Source organism: Sminthopsis crassicaudata, chromosome 3 (assembly GCF_048593235.1).
Source record: "Sminthopsis crassicaudata isolate SCR6 chromosome 3, ASM4859323v1, whole genome shotgun sequence".
Lineage (NCBI taxonomy): Eukaryota > Metazoa > Chordata > Mammalia > Dasyuromorphia > Dasyuridae > Sminthopsis > Sminthopsis crassicaudata.
Window position 1 is genome coordinate 385,906,909 of NC_133619.1, and position 18,588 is coordinate 385,925,496.

At 32.9% G+C, this 18,588-nt stretch overlaps 1 protein-coding gene across 3 annotated transcripts in view; it reads left to right on the forward strand.

Annotated features, from left to right (window-relative positions):
* The window catches only part of ARHGAP15 (Rho GTPase activating protein 15), an 818,431-nt gene that overhangs the window by 496,472 nt on the left and 303,371 nt on the right, over positions 1 to 18,588 (forward strand). For 2 of the 3 annotated variants that reach the window (XM_074302035.1, XM_074302034.1), the window contains exon 10: positions 6,209 to 6,307. The exons of the other annotated variant lie outside the window; for it this stretch is intronic. In XM_074302035.1, coding sequence (XP_074158136.1) covers positions 6,209 to 6,307 — 99 coding nt within the window. The remainder of the gene's footprint in view (positions 1 to 6,208; positions 6,308 to 18,588) is intronic. 3 annotated transcript variants of the gene reach the window in all.

Below are 18,588 nucleotides of genomic sequence, written 5' to 3' on the forward strand. Positions count from 1 at the left end.
AATTATGATCCTACCATGGCATTACTACACAATGTATAAAACAGTTACATATCAATCTTCCAAGACACACAGAAATTATGTAAATACAACTACAAACAACTATTTACAGATATCAGACAGGCCTAAATAATTGAGTATTTGTTTTTCATGGGTGAGAAAAAGGTAATATAATAAAAATGACAATGCTACCTAAATAATTTCCTTATTCAATGCCAATCAAACTACCAAAGGATAAATTTATAAAAAAAAAATTAATTCATATGGGAGAAAAAGATAAAGGATAAATAATGAAAAGAAATGGGAACCAATGAGGCTTAGCTGTTCCAAATCCAAAACTGTATCATAAAGCAATAATTCTCAAAATAACTTGGTATTGGTTAAAAAAATAGAGATTGTTCAGTGAAATAGATTGGATACACAACATACAGAAGCAAATGTATTTAGCATCCTAGTATTCAATAAATACAAGGGTTATAAGATAAATTCTCACTATTTGACAAAACCTGCTGGGAAATGTGGATAGCAGTATAGAGGACATGAGATTTTAGGACCCAAACACTCTATGCTAATCTAAGAGCAATTTCAAATATACACATGACCTAAAATTAAAAGGTCACATCATAGGTTAGAGAAGCATGAAAAAAAAAAAACTTATCAGTTCTATAGATAGGAGAAAAAATTCATGGGAAAAAAAAAAGAAAAGAAAAGAAATAAAGAAGGCCATAAAATATGAAAATAGAAAATTTGGAATATTTAAAATGTTTGTGATTATGTTAAACATTGTCATGTCAAAGAGATATTAGACCTGTCCTGCCTACCCTCAAAGAGCATGCATAGAATCAATGAATGAGAATCACTGAGAAGAAAATTTAAGTTTGTTTAAGAAAAAATTGACAAATAATTATAGCTATTCAAAATTTTATGGACTATATTATAAGACAGTTATAGTGTCTATAGTAGAGATAATGGGTTCTCTCTACCACATAGAAAATCTGTCTACCATGTAGAAAAAATTGTGATCACAAAAAGACTTTCTAGAAAACTAGGCCTTTGAGATGCCTCCTAGTTTTAGTATTTGTGATTTCAGTAGTTGCTAGATGGTGCAGTTGACAAAGTACTGTACACAAACTCAGAAAGTCTCAAGTTCAAATACAATCCTGGATACTTATTAGTTGTGTGATCCTGGGGAATTCCTATTAACTTTTACTTCAATTTCTCCATCTGAAAAAATGGGAATATTAACAGCACTTGCCTCTCAAGGTTATTGTGAGAATAAAATGAAATAATATTTGTGAAGAGCTTTGCAAATTTTATAGTACTAAAATATAAATGATAAAGAAGTAGTAGTAGTAGTAGTAGTAGTAGTTACTGTTGTTTTTTATATTTAATTGCCAAAGAAGAAAATAGAGAGAAAAGAATACTAGAGAGAATTTTGAATAACATCAACTAAGAATTAGGAAGAAGACAATGAATCAGAAAAAGAAACAGAAAAGTTGTTAGAGAAGGATGAGAAGAATCTTTAAGAATATTATATTTCCAAAGGTAATTAAAAGAGTATATCCAATAAGACATAAATGGTTTAAGAGTATCCAAAAATATTTGTAAGAGTGATGGAAAATGACAAATGAAAATTTACTGCATTTGATGAAGAGGAAGTAACCTTAGGGAATAAACTTAGTTCAATTTGAATAATGCATTGCTGAGGGAAAAACCCAAATGCTTAGGAAAATATCGGGAAAATATCATTACAAAAAAGGAACAAGGTACAATTGAATTCATCATATGGACCCTTTCAAAAAAGTGATTATCTTTGAGAGATTATTAGAAATAAAGGAATGACCTGGAAACTACAGAGAAAATCAAGAAATATATTCTCATCCTGAAGAAATAAGAGAGTTTAGAGCAGCACTGATAAGGAGGAGTGTTACTTAGAAATAGCATGAGGGTGATGGTTGAGATGATATGTCCATATCCCTTACACCAAGGTGGCTGAAAACTAGATAACTACATTTAGAAGATCAATGAATCAGAAAGTAGATGAGTACTGGCAAGCTATGTCAATTTAACAAGACTAAGAAGAGAGTTGAAGGATCTTAGATTTAGAGGTGGCAAAACCTTCAGAAGCTATTTAGTCCTAATCTGCTAATTTCACAGATGAGGAACTTGAGTCCAGGTCACACAGGTAAAAAGTAGCAAGCTGGGATTTGTATTCAAGTCTTTTGACACCAAAGGGAAATACTTTTCCCACTGTACCAGATATTCCAAGTCTATAGCATCCTAAGGTTTATTAATGCAATAGTAGTAGTGGTGTAACAGCAGCAACAGAAGCAGTAGTAGTAGTACTAGTATCTGTTAATTAATTTCAAAAACGCTCTATGAATTCAGAAGAGAATCATTTTGAAAAGCATGTGGAGAATGTCTCTCAGAGTAAATGATGATAACATAGTCACATTATTTGAACATTTTAAACTGCTTTCTATTGAGTGGTTTTCCTCATGGGTTTGATTCATTGGAATCTAACTGACAAAGTTCCCATTACTGAGTGCTCTTTTTACCATTTATCAAAAATATGTAGCAGAGGTGAGAGAGAGAATAAAGCCAATTTGTAATCTAAGAGATTTAACCTGGTTGTGCTGATATGTTTAAAGATGAGCAACCTAAATCGTTTGAAAGTTTTAAAGCATAAAGATTAGAAACCAGCATTCCTAGTTAAATTCTAATTCATTATGTAAACAACATGATTCATAAGTGCAGTCATGTGGAAGGCCTATTTGTTTTTCTCACCAAAAGATTCTTACAAAGAAAAATTGCAGAAAATGGATTTTTTCCAACTTATGTGTTGCCTGCCACCCTTGGTAAGAATGCTGAAATGATAGAATGAAGATACAATAATAATAGTAGCCAAAGCCATGTTAATTTGCAAGGGATTCCAAACACTTCATACCCCTAGCAAGACAATTTTCTAAATAAATACTTTTAGGAGATTAGATGGATATTCAGATCCCTGGGAAACTAGGCTTTCTCCCTTAAGTGAAGTGGTATAAGAATGGGGAAACTGAATGATGGAGATAATTCCTAATGAGCTTTCTTTGCATATCTATATGGTACTACTATTCCCAGAGTCCTGGAAGATCTGGAGTTTGTAGGAGAAAAGCACAATTGTCACTTGATTCCTATACCAATCTCCTTGTTTGTTAGAAAGTCAAAATTATCTACATGTCTAAATATACTTTAATTTTCTCATTGTTTACCAACTGAGCTCTCTGACCATATGAAAATTCCAGGTGGGTAGCACTTCATTCAAAGTCCACTTATTAACTGTCTATTTTATGCAAGAAATACTCTCTCATGGTATGGCAGTAATCCTAGGTTCTTGAAATAATGACAGCAAAGACATTTTGGCAGGTCCTGCTAAGTGGAAAAGAAAGGTTTAGTACCTAACTGTATGCCTATTACTCACCCTAAGTTCAGAGAAGTTTCTAATCAGAATATGGAATACATACAGTGATGGGATATTGCCTCCATTGACTGGTGTTTGTCTTAGCAAAATTCCTAGCTAGACAATGGGATGGGAGATGCTGCCAAGATACATAAACCATGGATTCTGACAAGCACTTTAGATACATAGATATATAAAACAAGTTCTTTTGTCCTTAAATAGCTTACAACTTATTTGGTTTGATAGGACTATATCCGTATCTTTATTTATCTCTCTCTATAAACATATGACATTCTAAAGGAATAGTTTGGGAGGGGGAAGTTACAAAAGTTAAGAGGAAAGAAATGTTGGGGATTAGCATAAGTAAAAATAAATTAGAAGCTAACCTTAAGCTGTGCTTTGAAAGAGGGATAAGGCTAAAGGGGTGAGGGTGGAGTGGCAGGAAGAAGAAATCTAGCTAACTTGCTATAAAGTCAATCCATTAGAATTCTTTCTTGGGTATATTGATTTAGATATCTAGAATTATAGGGCTTGAGGGGCATCTGATTAAACTCTCAATTTACCAGTGCCCTGTGACCCAGAGCATTAAGTGACTTGTTTAAGGTCATTAAGAGAATAAACTTGAGAGAGAGGATTTAAACTTAGGATCTGACTCCCAAAGACTGCTCAGTAGAATGCTGCTTCTTTGTTTCAAATATTCTCAAATTATATCAGTGAAATCAAAACTATAAATTAATTGAAGCATGCTAATTGCTTATATGTAAAGTACTGAAAGTGCTTATGGATATTATAATTAATATTTTACCACTTAAAAATTCAGCTTAATTATATAAAAATGTATTAAGTGACTACTCTGTGCAAGTTACTGGGGATACTAAGCAATTCCTGCCCCCAAAGATGTTACATTCTACTGCATGGCCAGATTATCTCTCTTGGATTAATGAGAAAAGTAATAAGAACAAGTGTGTATTTAGAATTGATTGTGTGTCATGGGAGACACTGACATTGGACTGCCCCGCATGGCAAGCCTCATCAGAAAAGGTGCTGTGCTCTATGAGCAAAGCAGAATTGAATTAAATCAGAAGAAAAACAGGATGCATAGAGTTAGAGAGGCTACTCCAAATGTTCATAGGGACAATTTGTGTCTGACCTGTGGCAGTGCATTCCAAGCTCTTGTTGGTCTGATCAGTCATGGTTAGATACACTATTAACTCAAGTCTAACACAATGTCATTTTTGGGTCTTTAAGAATGAAGGACAAACAACCAATTCTCTCTTGATAAAATGATTTTTTTTTAAAGCACATAAGGGTTTTTTTATAAGCCCAGAGAGGTCAATGTCCAAATATTTAACAGTTTTAACATTTTCATAAAGGTAATTTGCTACTTAAACTTTCATAGAAAAAGGCAATAATCAAAATAAATACTTTTAACTTTTTCCATTTTCTGCTTTTCAGAATTGCTGATAGTTTTGATAGGTGGAGATGAAGTTAGAGCAATCCAAACCCTAGGGACTTTCTATCTTTATTCTACTATTTTGATGCTGATATTAACCTTTTTTCCAACTAGAGAGTGGTCAGAATGACCTCAGGCAGATAACTCTGGTGGCACATCAGAAGTTACATGCTTTCTAAATGTTAAAATATACCCAATTTCTTTTTTTTCCCCCATGATATTATTTAGTGCTTTTGAAAGTATTGTTGATATATAGTCATGAATTTTCTCAGTTTATAAGCCTATGGCTACTATTCAAAACCTGAGCCACATTTTTTTTTTTTAATATATTATTGCTTATGCCTACCTTCACATTATTGAAATTGCCATGCATCAAAGCATATGTTCACTTGGGTTTGGATCATTTCATCCTCCTAAAACTGTCTCTATTTCCTGATTATCTAAAACATTTAAGTGAATAAGCTGCAGTCATTTTCATGGTGGTCTTTTTGCTTGAGTTCACCAAGATCACTGCAAGAGATAAAAAGATGCTGCTTGTTGCTATTGAGTAAGAAAAAAAAAAAAACAAAAAACAACTCAGCAACCTCCTAAGAAGACCCTTTGAGATATCATTCCATTTAGCACCCATTTTCTTTTGCCTTTTGATATAACTATTATGAAGATAATACTGTGATTTAGTTCTTCTAAAACTGGTCATTAAAAGAGTTCACATTGAAATTACTAATAGTCTATATTGCTACATATATTAAGTACTTTCTTCAAGCAATGTGGTAAAATATTACTGGTGGTAAATATTTTTAAAAATAAATAAGATCCCTGTTCTCATTCTCTCTCTCTCTCTCTCTCTCTCTCTCTCTCTCTCTCTCTCTCTCTCTCTCTCTCTCTCTCTCTCTCAGTGTATGTGTGTGTGTGTGTTTACCTAGAAGGAATCTTATTGAAATTTGTTGCTATCGGTTTACAAATGGCAGAGTTAAAGCCCCAGAGCAAATGTGATTTATCTTATCAGCTTCACATAATTTGTAACTGAATTTTCATTTCCTGGCTCTTGGGTTAAGGTTCTATCCTCTGTTTAGAAATTTTAAATTGTACAACTAAAAAGAACTTCAAAAGTCATTTGGTTTAATTTTCTTATGTTCCAGATTCCATGAATGAGTTGTGATCTTTGTATGACTACATTAAGCAGTATTGAATTAAATAAATAAAAACAATTTATGTACAAAATGGAGATTCCATAGGGATATAGATATGGAAGTAGAATCAAATTATAGAACACAGGCATGGATTTTTACTGAAGCTCATCTTTGTTTCTTTCATAGATCAGATTTTTGGCTCTCATCTGCACAAGGTGTGTGAACGTGAAAATTCCACAGTACCTTGGTTTGTAAAGCAATGCATTGAGGCTGTTGAAAAAAGAGGTGAGTAACTGAATATGTAGTAGTTTTCACCCCCGTTCTTGCAGCCGCCTTTACAACTGATGCTCTAAGTTAACAGATCTACTTGATTTGCCTGGGAAGTCATGCAATTAAAATTCAACTTTTTTGAGAGTCTTTTTTTTTTTACTGGATGAAGTTTCATATTGGGTTTAGTTTGTTTTTACAATGGGGACATTAGTAATTCTCGCTAATGTTCATTTTTTTAATATTTTGTCTGTTTGACATACTGTTGAATCAATTGCAAACTTCTTGTTTTCAAGCCAATGCTAAAACATTCATAAAATGTCAGCAATCATAGTACTAGAACCCTCATAATATTCATGCTAAGATCCCTGGTAGATATTGTGCCAGGACATTTTTTGGTAAGTCCCCAACATTACCCAACTAAAGCAAATACCACCCAAACTTGCAAACAGTGATATTCTCTCTTGCACATGTTTCTTTGCCATTTAGCACATGGCTAACTATTTTCCTAGAACGATTAATACTCGTACCTTCAGTGGAATGATGACCTTTGATTCTCTTGTTCAGAATTTTGTTTATCACCTGCAATCATTGCATCACAATGAAGAAAGAGCAGAATAAAATTGACTCAAATATTTCTGCTCTAGCGTATCTGTGGTTTGTTCAGTTGTATATTATGTATGTTTTTTTCCCCCCCTACTTTGACTCCATTCATCGAAGGTCATTTTAACTCGGAGATACATATACTAGATGCAGAATCTTAAAAAATGTATTGTATAAAAAATATGAAGCTTCATCACCATCTGTTACAAGTTTACAACATATTCCCAGGATCTAGGGGAATATATATCATGTAAAAGATTGAGGTGTTTTCAGAAAAAGGATTGGTGAACCTATTCCCATTTTCAGCTTCCAGTCTCAAAACAATAGAATCAAGGGGGGAAATCTTTGTCAAGTTATCTTCCAAGAAAAGAGCCATTTTAATTCTCTTGATGTTACCTGGCTTTATTATAGAAGCATAATAAAAACGGCCTGCAATTTCCAACTCCTGGAAATTCACACTTTAATTATATAGTAAGGACCACCTTGGGACTCTGCTATTCCCAGATCAGTAGGGAATGAGAGAATAACAAAAAGGGGAGTAATAAGTAGGGGAAAAAAGGAAAAAGTTGCTTTAGGGAAGAGAAAAACCACACATCATAGAGAAAAGCAGAGATCAGGAAAAACAGATTGAAAAAAAGTGAATTAAAGATCATGAGTGAAGCAATCAACAAGGAATAAAGATGCTCAGGGCTTAGAAGAAAAGATATGGTTTATGAAATTTTATGATACCATTACATTTTATTTATAATAGATTATATTTAGGATTATATTTAGGAGTGCATAGTATTTAACATTATAATTGGTCAGTAGAATCATTAAAGTGGCCCCCAAATCAGAATCCTAATTTTCTTTATTTTTAAAAATTCACTGTCAGCATAATATTGTCCTGATCCCCAAAATTAGATAAGAATTTCAGAGAAGTCCTACATCATTCACGGTAATATATGTCTATAGGATATGTCACAGAATCCTTAGCTTTCTTCAAGACCCAGCTCACGTATTATCTCCTATATCAAGCTTTCCCTGGCCCTCTCCTCTTGAGATTATTTTGCATTACTTCATAAGTCCTTTGTTTTTACATACATGCATGCTATAACATCTCAGAAAAATATAAGCTACATGAAAGGGCAGAGTTTGTTGCTATTGTTATTTGTCTTTGTATGCCCACTGCCTAATATATTACATTAAGTACTCAGAATACTTGTTGAATTGAATTGGATTCACTTCTAAGTAATAGAAGTGTATTCATTTGTCTACTTCAGTTCACATCCTGTCCATGAGAGCAAATCATCAATTCTATATGCAGTCATAGTCTCATATTTTGAAGAGAGAAGACAATGGGTTAAGAACTCTTAGGAGCAAGGACTTCATGATTGGACAACATATAAAGGATTTTATTTGATTATCTGCATACAATATTAAAATTAATTCATAAATCCAAAGCGGTTCAGAAGACAAAGTTTAAAATAATGCCTGTGAATGTAAATTTTAATTCTCTATGTGAATACAAAACAGTCGATACATCAATGCATTGAGAGAACATTATTTCAATCTGGTTGAAAAAGCTATATGAAAATGTTAAGTAAAAATCAAACTTAGGGGGCACAAGATAAACCTCATATCACAATATTTGCATGCAGGTTTTTTTATTATATTTTCCTATGATAATTTTCTTGGATTAATATTCTTACTTTTATACTCCAACTCTATTTACTCAAAGTGTTGGTTTTTTACTAAATTCTGGCACCAACTATCTTAGGACAGCAATAATTTATGTGAAGCTAAGTCCAATGTTTATGCAGGCTTCTGATGACATTTTATACTAGGGTTGGTATTAGGAAGTAGCATAGGAAAGTGCCAAGTCTCTCGGCATGGCTGAGACTCAACATATCTGAAACCCTCCTCCTAATGGCCAGATATTCCTCCAGCCAAAATACTCTGCTGCAGAGTCATGGGAAATACTTATGTACCAATTATGGGAAAGGCACATTTAATGAAAACTGTATGTTTACTTTCATAGTCTTACTGAGATGGCCTAAATACTTAGTGCAGCTGGCACATAGAGTGTTGTGGAAAAAAAAAAAATTATTAAATTTTTTGAAAAATCTTTTCTTCTTAAAAGAAAATTATCTGTATTTTCTAACTGCATTAAGAAATGCTACTTACATGCTTGATTTAAAATAAAACATTATCACGAAAAAAGATCTCACCAGCTTAATTTTTTGTTTTACCTGCTTGATCTAGACAGAAGCAAACTGTTCATGCTTCCATAACCTTTATACAGAAATCGTATCCATCATTTGCTCCAAGAAGCATTCCGAATTCATTGCTGGTTAGAAGGTATTAGTTACATTTTTAATTTAGCCTAGAAGGAAATGTCTTAGTGAGCCGAATGTAAACCAATTTAGTGGATAACTCATTTGCTGTGTTTCTTATCATGATTGCCTTCCATCTACCTCTAAGCCCCCACAACATTCTTCTGCACTCTACCATCTATTACTATTTGAATTGAGTTCCTTTCTGCTACTTCTGATATTGCTCACTACTTGGCCTAAGGAACTTATGCAAAATTTGGATGGCAAAACCAAAAAGAAAGAGATTAAGTTGTAAAGACAAGCTCTGTCTTTGTTTCTTTGCTGTCTTTTGCTTTTTCCATTCCTGAATTCATTATGTGGCTTCTAAATTGACCTAATTTTCAGTCAAGGTCTTTTTCTTTTACCAACTGATTTCTACAGTATCTATTTTTGTCATTGCAAAATCTATCCTATATATGGGTTTATGCGCACATGAACATTTATGTATTTAATACAGCCAAAAGCATTGAAACATTGGATGAAATCTGTATTGATTAAATGGCGGTAATGATGGAATGGAGAGAGGGGGAGAAGTAGAGATCACATGTAGCACCATCTGAAAATCTATGAAAATTTTTTGTATAAATTGTAAGTATAGTGCTATACTGACATAAGAGGGTATAAAAAGAATATCAATTAAAATTTGTTTGTTCTGCTCCCCTCAAAATAAAAGCCAGGTTAACTTAAGCCAAATGAAAAATACCATGAAAAAATGTGGTGCATTTTATTTGAGCCACAGCAAAAAGAATTAACAAAGAATTATGTTAACAAAGATGGTGATAGCTTACCTTTAACAAAGCTTTGTAATTTGGATACAGAGCAAAAATGGACAAAGTCCTAGATTTTTCAACCATTCCTGCTTTAGAAGTAAAGGAAGCTCATATGTCCCAAGAATAGAAAGATAAACTCTAGATGGCAGAAAAATTATTATGGTCCTGGATTTGTGATATGGCCTTAGGGATGATTTTAAATTCTAATTTTATTCAAGGCATTTCTCAGATTATTTATTTGTTCCATAAATTGGGATCATTTGAAGCAAGAGACTTTAGAAGAACTCACTTTAAAAGGTAGGAGATGACCTAGCTTTTATACAAAATTATTATCTTAATAGCTTGTTTGCCATGCAAAAAGTTCAGAAACAAGAGATATTGTTTTTATAGTGATGCAATATACTTACTGTATATTGCACTTCTTCCCTGAACATGATTTTTGTGCTTTTAGGATATTTTAAGTTTGTAATGGAATGATATGAGTTGGCCAATGAAATTTAATTTTGTTTAGTTTGGCATTCATTTATTGAAATATGGTTTTACAATTCTTTTCCTCCTCCAATTTAAAACCCAGGTTAATTTGTCCCTAATCATCTAAACAATGCAACATGTGACATAACATTGTCAATTTTGATGATTACAGGTATAGGTTGCTTTGTTGAATGGCTCTGCAGTTGTTAACAATAAGTTTGTCCTTTCTTTCCTTTTTTAAAAATTCTCCTGGAACACAAAATGCTGTGACAGGAATGATATACAAAATTACATATTTGACTTGGTGCCTAAAAGCCACCCTGGGATCCATAACCTTCCTTAAAGATTTAAGAAAGACCTTTAGTCCACTTCTGAGAAGGTCCTTAGCTCAGAAAACTTTATCTCTCAACTTTACTTCTTAGCAGCTGTTATATTTTTTTGCTGTCATTTGTTTGACAGGATCCAGTTATAGGTTCCGATGTCTGTTTAAAGAAACAGGGAGGTTGTTGGCTTTAAAATCCCTTCACTGCTTGTGTGATCAGCATTTTCCCAGGCTTTTCTACATAGTTTGCCAAGCAAAGGGACTGACCTTTTGTAGCAAACACTTTTTCATTTCAAAATGCTCACTTTGATTTTTGTCCCATTTTATGCTCATTCCAAACTGTTTACAACCCACTAAAAATGACTGTGAATTATATGTTTGTGTAATGGATTCCTTTTGTGGTCTGAGTGGAATGTTTACTTTGAACAATTAGTTATCTTTGGATAGATTATAGTGACCTGAAAAAAAGAAGAGCTAAAAGTATTATCATACCTTAACTGTTTCCTTTTGTTCAACTCCTATCCTAGTACAACATGATTATGAAGACCTACACAAAGGACACTTTAATAATACATGCAGGGACAATATAAAATAATCATATTTGTCTAGTTATGCCTATTTTTGTTATTTACTTTGATATTTTAATGATTTTGCTAAGTATTTATATTTTTTAACTATATGCATGTCCCTAGAAATGATGCATATACATTTGGTATCTGTATGTACCTAAGACGAGTCAGTTGAAAACAATTATTAATACCTTCTATGTTTCAAACACTGTGCCAAACACCAGAGATTTAAGTCAAAGAATGAAATAATGCATATTATAAGTACACAAGTACAGAAAAAGATATATTAAAGTATAAATATAGTTAATGGGTAAAAATATGTACAAAGTAATTAAAAACAAAATAATTTGGAAAACTGAGTACTAGAATATGGGAGGGAGGAAGAAAAGGAAAGACTTCATGAAAAAGATGGTATTTGAACTTCACCTTAAAGAAAGATGTGAGGTAAAGGTAAGAAAATAATACTTTATAGGATGAAGGATGGTCATCACAAAGACACAGGGATGGGAAATAGAGGATAACATTAAAGGAACAGAAAGAAAAACCCAGTTTTCTAGATCACAAAATGTGGGAGGAAATAATTTGCATTTTGTGAATTTTTAATATTATTTATATATAAGGTGGGGAACTAGAATGGAACAGAGATTTTCTAGACATGTATATATGTGTATGAAACAATGTGACATATCTTAGAATAGATATAGTCAAGAGTATGGTCAAGAAAACCTTATAGTCAAGGAATTAACTTCTTATTGCTCTACAGAGCTCCTGAAAAATTTAAGTGGGGGAAGAATAGCTGACATTCATTGGTAGTGACATAGGTTGTTTCCTAAACTAATAAAATCCAAGGTCCAACATATCTACTCTCTGAAGTGGATACATGTATTATAATCTAGGATATATTTAGTTTTCAGAGTCATTATAATAATAAGTATTATCAATAAACTATAGCAATTCATGTCATTTTGCTACCATATGGTCATAGAAGCAGAGATTTACAATTAGGATGAATATCAGAAAGCATTTTAATCCAACTTCTCTTAATTGACAAATGATGAAATGGAAGTTCAGAATGGTTAAGTGACTTGGCCAGAGTCAAACAGGTAGTAACAAAGCTAGGATTTGGATCCGGGTCTCTCACTCCAAATGCTGTGCTCTTTTCCCTGTGCTATTCTGCAAAATCTACAAAATACTCCTTTGCCATAATATAATTTTGCATATTTATTTCCAGTTGCCTTAGAATCCACTACCCTGAAAGTGCAGATCATATTGCTTCTACTCAAAAATCAGCTCCCAGTTCTGCTAATTTTGTACTGTTCATTCTTTCCCACTTTGGGATAATCTATTATAGTTGGATCCAAGCACGCACTAAACACTGATACTTCCATGAAGAATGTGCAATTTGTACTGTTTAGTTTGTGACAAGATTCTCAAAGGCTTTTATGATTCTATCTCATTCCAGGGAGAATTCTACTTACTAGTTTTATAAGCATTAAGTTAAAAAAAAGTAACAGAAACAAAACAAACTGATAAAATTATGTACAAAAGAAAGAAAGAAAGAAAGAAAGAAAGAAAGAAAGAAAGAAAGAAAGAAAGAAAGAAAGAAAGAAAGAAAGAAAGAAAGAAAGAAAGAAAGAAAGAAAGAAAGAAAGAAAGAAAGAAAGAAAGAAAGAAAGAAAGAAAGAAAGAAAGAAAGAAAGAAAGAAAAAGAAAGAAATCAATAGTTCAAGATAAGCATTTTTTCTACTTAAGGGAATATTTGTGTCTTGAACAACAACAACAGAAAAAAAAAAAAAAAATTGTTCCCAGGGACACTGAACTTTGTTTAATCTAAAGTTATGTATGAGTATATTCCCTGGTTTCCCCTTCTGAGTTGGAATTAAGCTCTGTCCAGTTTTGAATGATGGGTATCTACTTCATTCCTCTCTAATACAATCCCACGATTGCCACCTTCCTTAGAGCAAAAGCCAGTCAGCATGTTGTCCAAGGGCCAAGTTGGAGCTGGTTCTTTGGGGTATTCATGCTGGGGCCTCTGTGTCTGCTGGAAAGCCACACTCAGAACTAGAGGGTTTTTTCTTTTTTTTTTTTTTTTCTTTTCTTTTTTTTTTTAGAAGTAAACAGAAAACATTAAAAAAAAGTATAAAAGAGAATTGGGAACAGGAAAGAGAAAGAAAACAGAAATGACAAGGTACAGAAAGAGAAAGAAATCCTCTGTTTTCAAAACAAGAATACAAAAGAGATAAAAAGCAAAGGCCTGTAAGGTCTGTAATAGAAGGAAGACAAGCAATTGAGCAATTGCTTATCTCTGCTACCTGCTTCTTTGGCTGATATATCATTTTACTGGTTAAAGAAATCCTAGCTATATTTTCCATTGGCAACCACAAAGAAGCATTTTCTAAATATTTACATTATATTTGTAGATACTACTATTTGCACACTTAACTCCATGTATTGGTAACCATTGGTGACTTTACCCTATATTTAAAAATGTACAGCATTCCTTTTTATCATGTATTTCACAAAAATTAGAAAAGCCAAATTGGAATACACAAGTAAATAAACAGAAATTTTGCCTAAGAAACAAGGCAGCATAGGATAAATAAGATTAATGAATAATATATAAATTATATAAATCATATAAATTAGAATGTTAAGACTCTAGAGTGATGGAGAAGAACATAGAAGCTAAGTGCCTGTTTTTAGATGATGTCCAAACCTGGTTTGGGTTTGTTTTTTTATTTATCTCCACATTTCTGCTTTACCCTTCAACCCTCACCACTTAGTAATTTAGATTCTTAAAATAACTTTTCCTTAGAGTCAGTGGAAGGGAAACAGGGCCAGCCTCAATTTTGTAGGACCTTAGTTTCTAATAATGTAGAAGGTTTTAAATAATATATCATCTCTAGTATATCAAGATGGAAGACATAGCAGTGGATTGTGATCGTGTCATTCATACTATGAGAGCTTTGAGTCTAGCAATTTTTCCATTGTTAATTCCTTAATTAGTAAAACCAAAGAATATTCTTAACTGAAACTTGGAAGGATAAAATTTATTCTCAAAGCATATTTACAAAACATGAAAAAAATAATTTCATTTGTTTAGTTTTTAACAAGAAAGTAACAAAAAGGCAGTTAGTGATTTAAATCCCATTTTCATTTTTATACAAAAAATGATTTCTGGCTTGAAATTTTAAAATTGTGGGTTTTTTTCAGAATATGAATTAGTAAGTTACAAAAAATGTGCAATATTCCAAACTTTATGATTTGTTTGTATATGATGATTCTTGCACTGTAGATAAAATAAGAAAATTTGTCCCTCTAAAGAATAGATTTCTATGGCCAATAAATTTAGATATAAAAGTCATATAATTAAAAAATCTCTGATTTGTGAAATTATAAAAAATAAAATATATATAACTCTAAGTTTTGAAATGATTGATTGATTTGAATGTAAGATCATTTTGAATAGGAATGGTTTCCTACTTTGTATCTCTAGCAGCTAGCATTTTTTTTCCCCTGAGGCAATTAGGACTAAATGACTTGCCCAGGGTCATATAGCCAGGAAGTATTAAGTGTCTGAGGCCATATTTGAACTCAGATCTTCCTGACTTCAGGGCTAGTGCTCTATCCACTAGACTAACTCTGTCCCTCCAGCAACTACCATTGTGCCTGATTCCTTGGTATACTTAATAAAAACTTGGTGATTGATTAATGTTTCTTTGCTAATATTGTTCTGTACCTGAAACTTTTTTCTCAAATATTTTTAATTCTTAAGCTAGCTTGTGCTCATTTCATTTCCATTCACAATATATCAGGTATTTGAATATTTTGAATTTATCTTTTCCTTAGACATTGCCTTCCAATGAGGTAGTTCCAATAAACATTGCTTCAGTGCCAGTACTGTGGTTGTTGATGATTTTATCAAATCTTTTCTCTTGCCAAATATGACTTAGATCCATACAACAACAAACTTTTTCAAGGCCAGGCTGAGGACTCATTTCTAAACAGGTTAGATACTTGCACAACTCCTTCAGTGTGGTCTGAAACTTGACCCTAGATTGGTGCCATATTCAATCTGCCAACTTTGCAAAGAACATTCTGGCCTTCTTGATTCAATTTTCTACTTCTATGTCAATCAGTGTATCATCAGACAAAGTGTTCTCTCAAATATCCAAATTCATCTATGATCTCTTCAATGTGAATATTTCTTTCAATCATTCTGATTGTCATCTATCCTTGTCTTCCCAAACTCTTCTTGTCCTCTAGTCTGCTAGTCCACTACAAGACTTCAAACTGACTAATGGCACCAGATTTTTTGTAGGGTCAACAAATACAGTGTAGAGATTTTAAAGTTTTGCTCTTTCCCTTATTCTTCTGTTTTTAGGGTGCAAAAAGAAGACTTCGGTGATGGATTGTGATATAAAACCTTTCATATCAGGGATCTGAAAATGAATTATTATTTAGTAATAGTCTCACAGAATCCTAACTATAAGTCATAGTATCAAACTTATAGTCCCAAAAAAGGGGTTTAAGCTTTATAAGAATATACTTTTGTCCATGACAATGATCCTTTCTTCATCACCTCTTTCAGGAGTGTTAAAGAATGAAATCTGTCTTAGTGAATTAGCTCTTTGTATGCTTAACCACTTGCATTATTCATCCCATAAATTTACCAGGTAAATTGATCAAACCTATTGAGTGCCTTCCAAAATTTCTCTTAACACCAATGACAATACTAGTAGAACACCAAGCTTTCTATCAGCTACTCCTCACTCTTACTTCCTGACCAGCCCATTTTTCATTTAGATATTTCTTTTTTGGCCTTTTTTCCTCTGGTTCTCCTTCATGTTTCCTGTATGTGATGTATTGCAGCCTACTCACAACTATCATCTGCCTCTTCATTTACCTCACTTGTAGTTCTTCAACAACTAAAGTGTCCCAGGACTTGTGGCCAAACAAGCAGAATGCTGTATTGAAAGGTGAGTTACTGAGGTAAAAAGACCATAGGGTGACTTTTGGTCTGTATTTCCCCCAAAAAAATATTCACACATTTTCAAAATACTTCTTTTTGTAGTCTAAGCTACTGTGTACATAAATCTTTAGGTTTCTTCTCAATTCATCCCTCCACAATGACTTTTTAAAGTTGCTCAAAATAATTCCCATGGGCCTTGTATGTGTGCAACAAAAGCGTAGCCATTAATTCCCCAAAGCTCCTAGATGACTATCCCAGGGTCTTTGAAGATGATGACTTGTTGAATGAAAATAATTTCCCCAAAGACCAGAAGCTCTTCAAGCAAAAGACGAAGTCTAGTATAAAACCTAATGTTACTCCATTAACTATAAAGAAGAAATATAGGAAACCCTCAATTCAGATGGGGCCAGCTAATATATATTTTAAATAATATTTCATTTTTCCCAATTACATGTAAAGACAATTTTAACATTTAAAAAATTTTTTGAATTCTAAATTTTCTCCTTCCTTTCTTTACCATCCCCTTTCCTAAGGCAGCAAGCAATTCAGCATAGGTTATATAAGTGTAGTAATCATGTAAAAAACATATTTCCATATTATTTATGTTGTAGAAGAAGAAACAGACCAAAGGAAAAAATGTTAAAATAAAAAATTGTATGCTTCAATCTGTATTCAGACTCTTATCAGTTCTTTCTCTGGATAAGTATAACATTTCTCATTGACAGGGATGTGAAACTATGTTCCTTTTTGATTTGTAAAATTAATACTCTGAAATTCTGTCCCCTTTGATTCCTGGCCCCCCAGATTCCAGAGAGTTTATGACAGAATATCTTCCTGACTGGGCTTCTCTAAGGCAAATCACCCTATTGATGCAGACCCTTTTCAGGAAATTCCAAATTCCAGAAATCTTCAAAAAGTGCTTTCTATTCAATTGGAGATCTAGGTCCAGGGACTTTGCCTTTCTTTTCAACCTGAAACCTGAGCCTCAGATTTTCTATAAAGGATATTTCTAAAATCACTTCTTGGCAGAATGTCCAAAGTAATATGCTTTACCTCTTTGGCATAGCTGCCAGGACCCTGCCTGCTGTGAAGACATTCTCTTTTCAGTGCCAGTTTCCATTTCCCTAACAAGACTTTGCCACTGAAGAAGTCGGTTTTCTTGGCAAAGCTGACTTCTCATCCAGCAACAAACTTTTCTTTTCACCACTTAAAAGTCTTCGGGTTCGTGAATTCCTTCATGAAGGACCTGTGCCGACCAAATAGGGATTCCCATAACTCTCTGACTACTACTAGAACTCCATCATCATCATGAGTCCTTTGGAATTGTCTTCATTCATTGTATTGTTAAGTATAGTTAAGTCATTCATAGTTAATAATCATATAATATTGCTGTTGCAGTATACAGTATTCTACTTCTGTTCACTTCATTTTGCATCAGTTCTTATGTCTCTTCAAGTTTTTTTTTTTTTCCTGAAATCAGTCTTTTTATTATAGCACAATAGTATTTCATTACAATCATATACCATAACTTATTCAGCCATTCTCCAATTGATGGACATCCTCTTAATTTTCAATTATTTGCCACCACAAAAAGAGATGCTATAAATATTTTTTAGAAATAAGTCCCTTTCCCTTTAAAAAAGAAAAAAAAGTTTTTTCTTTGGGATACAGACCTCAAAGTCACATTCCTGGATCACAACATATGTAAAGTCTATTTGCCCTTTGGGCATAATTCCAAATTACTCTCCACAATAGTATGATCACCTCCCAACTCTTCCAAAGTTTTTACTTTTTTACATTTTTAATTAATATTTATCAATGAACTTTTCATTGTATTTGGATTTGCTTTTTACTAGATTTCAAATTAATTAATGGCACCAGATTCTTTGTAAGGTCAACAAATATAGCATAGAGATTTTAAGGTTTTGCTCTCCTTATTTTTCTATCTTTAAGACTTCAAAAAGAACTCTTTAGTGGATTGTGACATAGAACGAACCATATCAAGGCCCTAAAAGTAAATTATTTAGTTTAGTAATAGTCCTATTGAAGAGGGGACCCTGATACTCTAAAAATCCTTAAAGGAGAAAATCTCCTTCAACTCTGCCTCAGTGAGGGACCCCAACCAGAGGGACAAACAGTTTCATCCTTGTTATCTAGATGGGGTCGGCAGGATGCTAAGTATAACTCATAGTATCAAACTTAAAGTCACCAAAAGAAACTTATGCTTTATTAGAATAT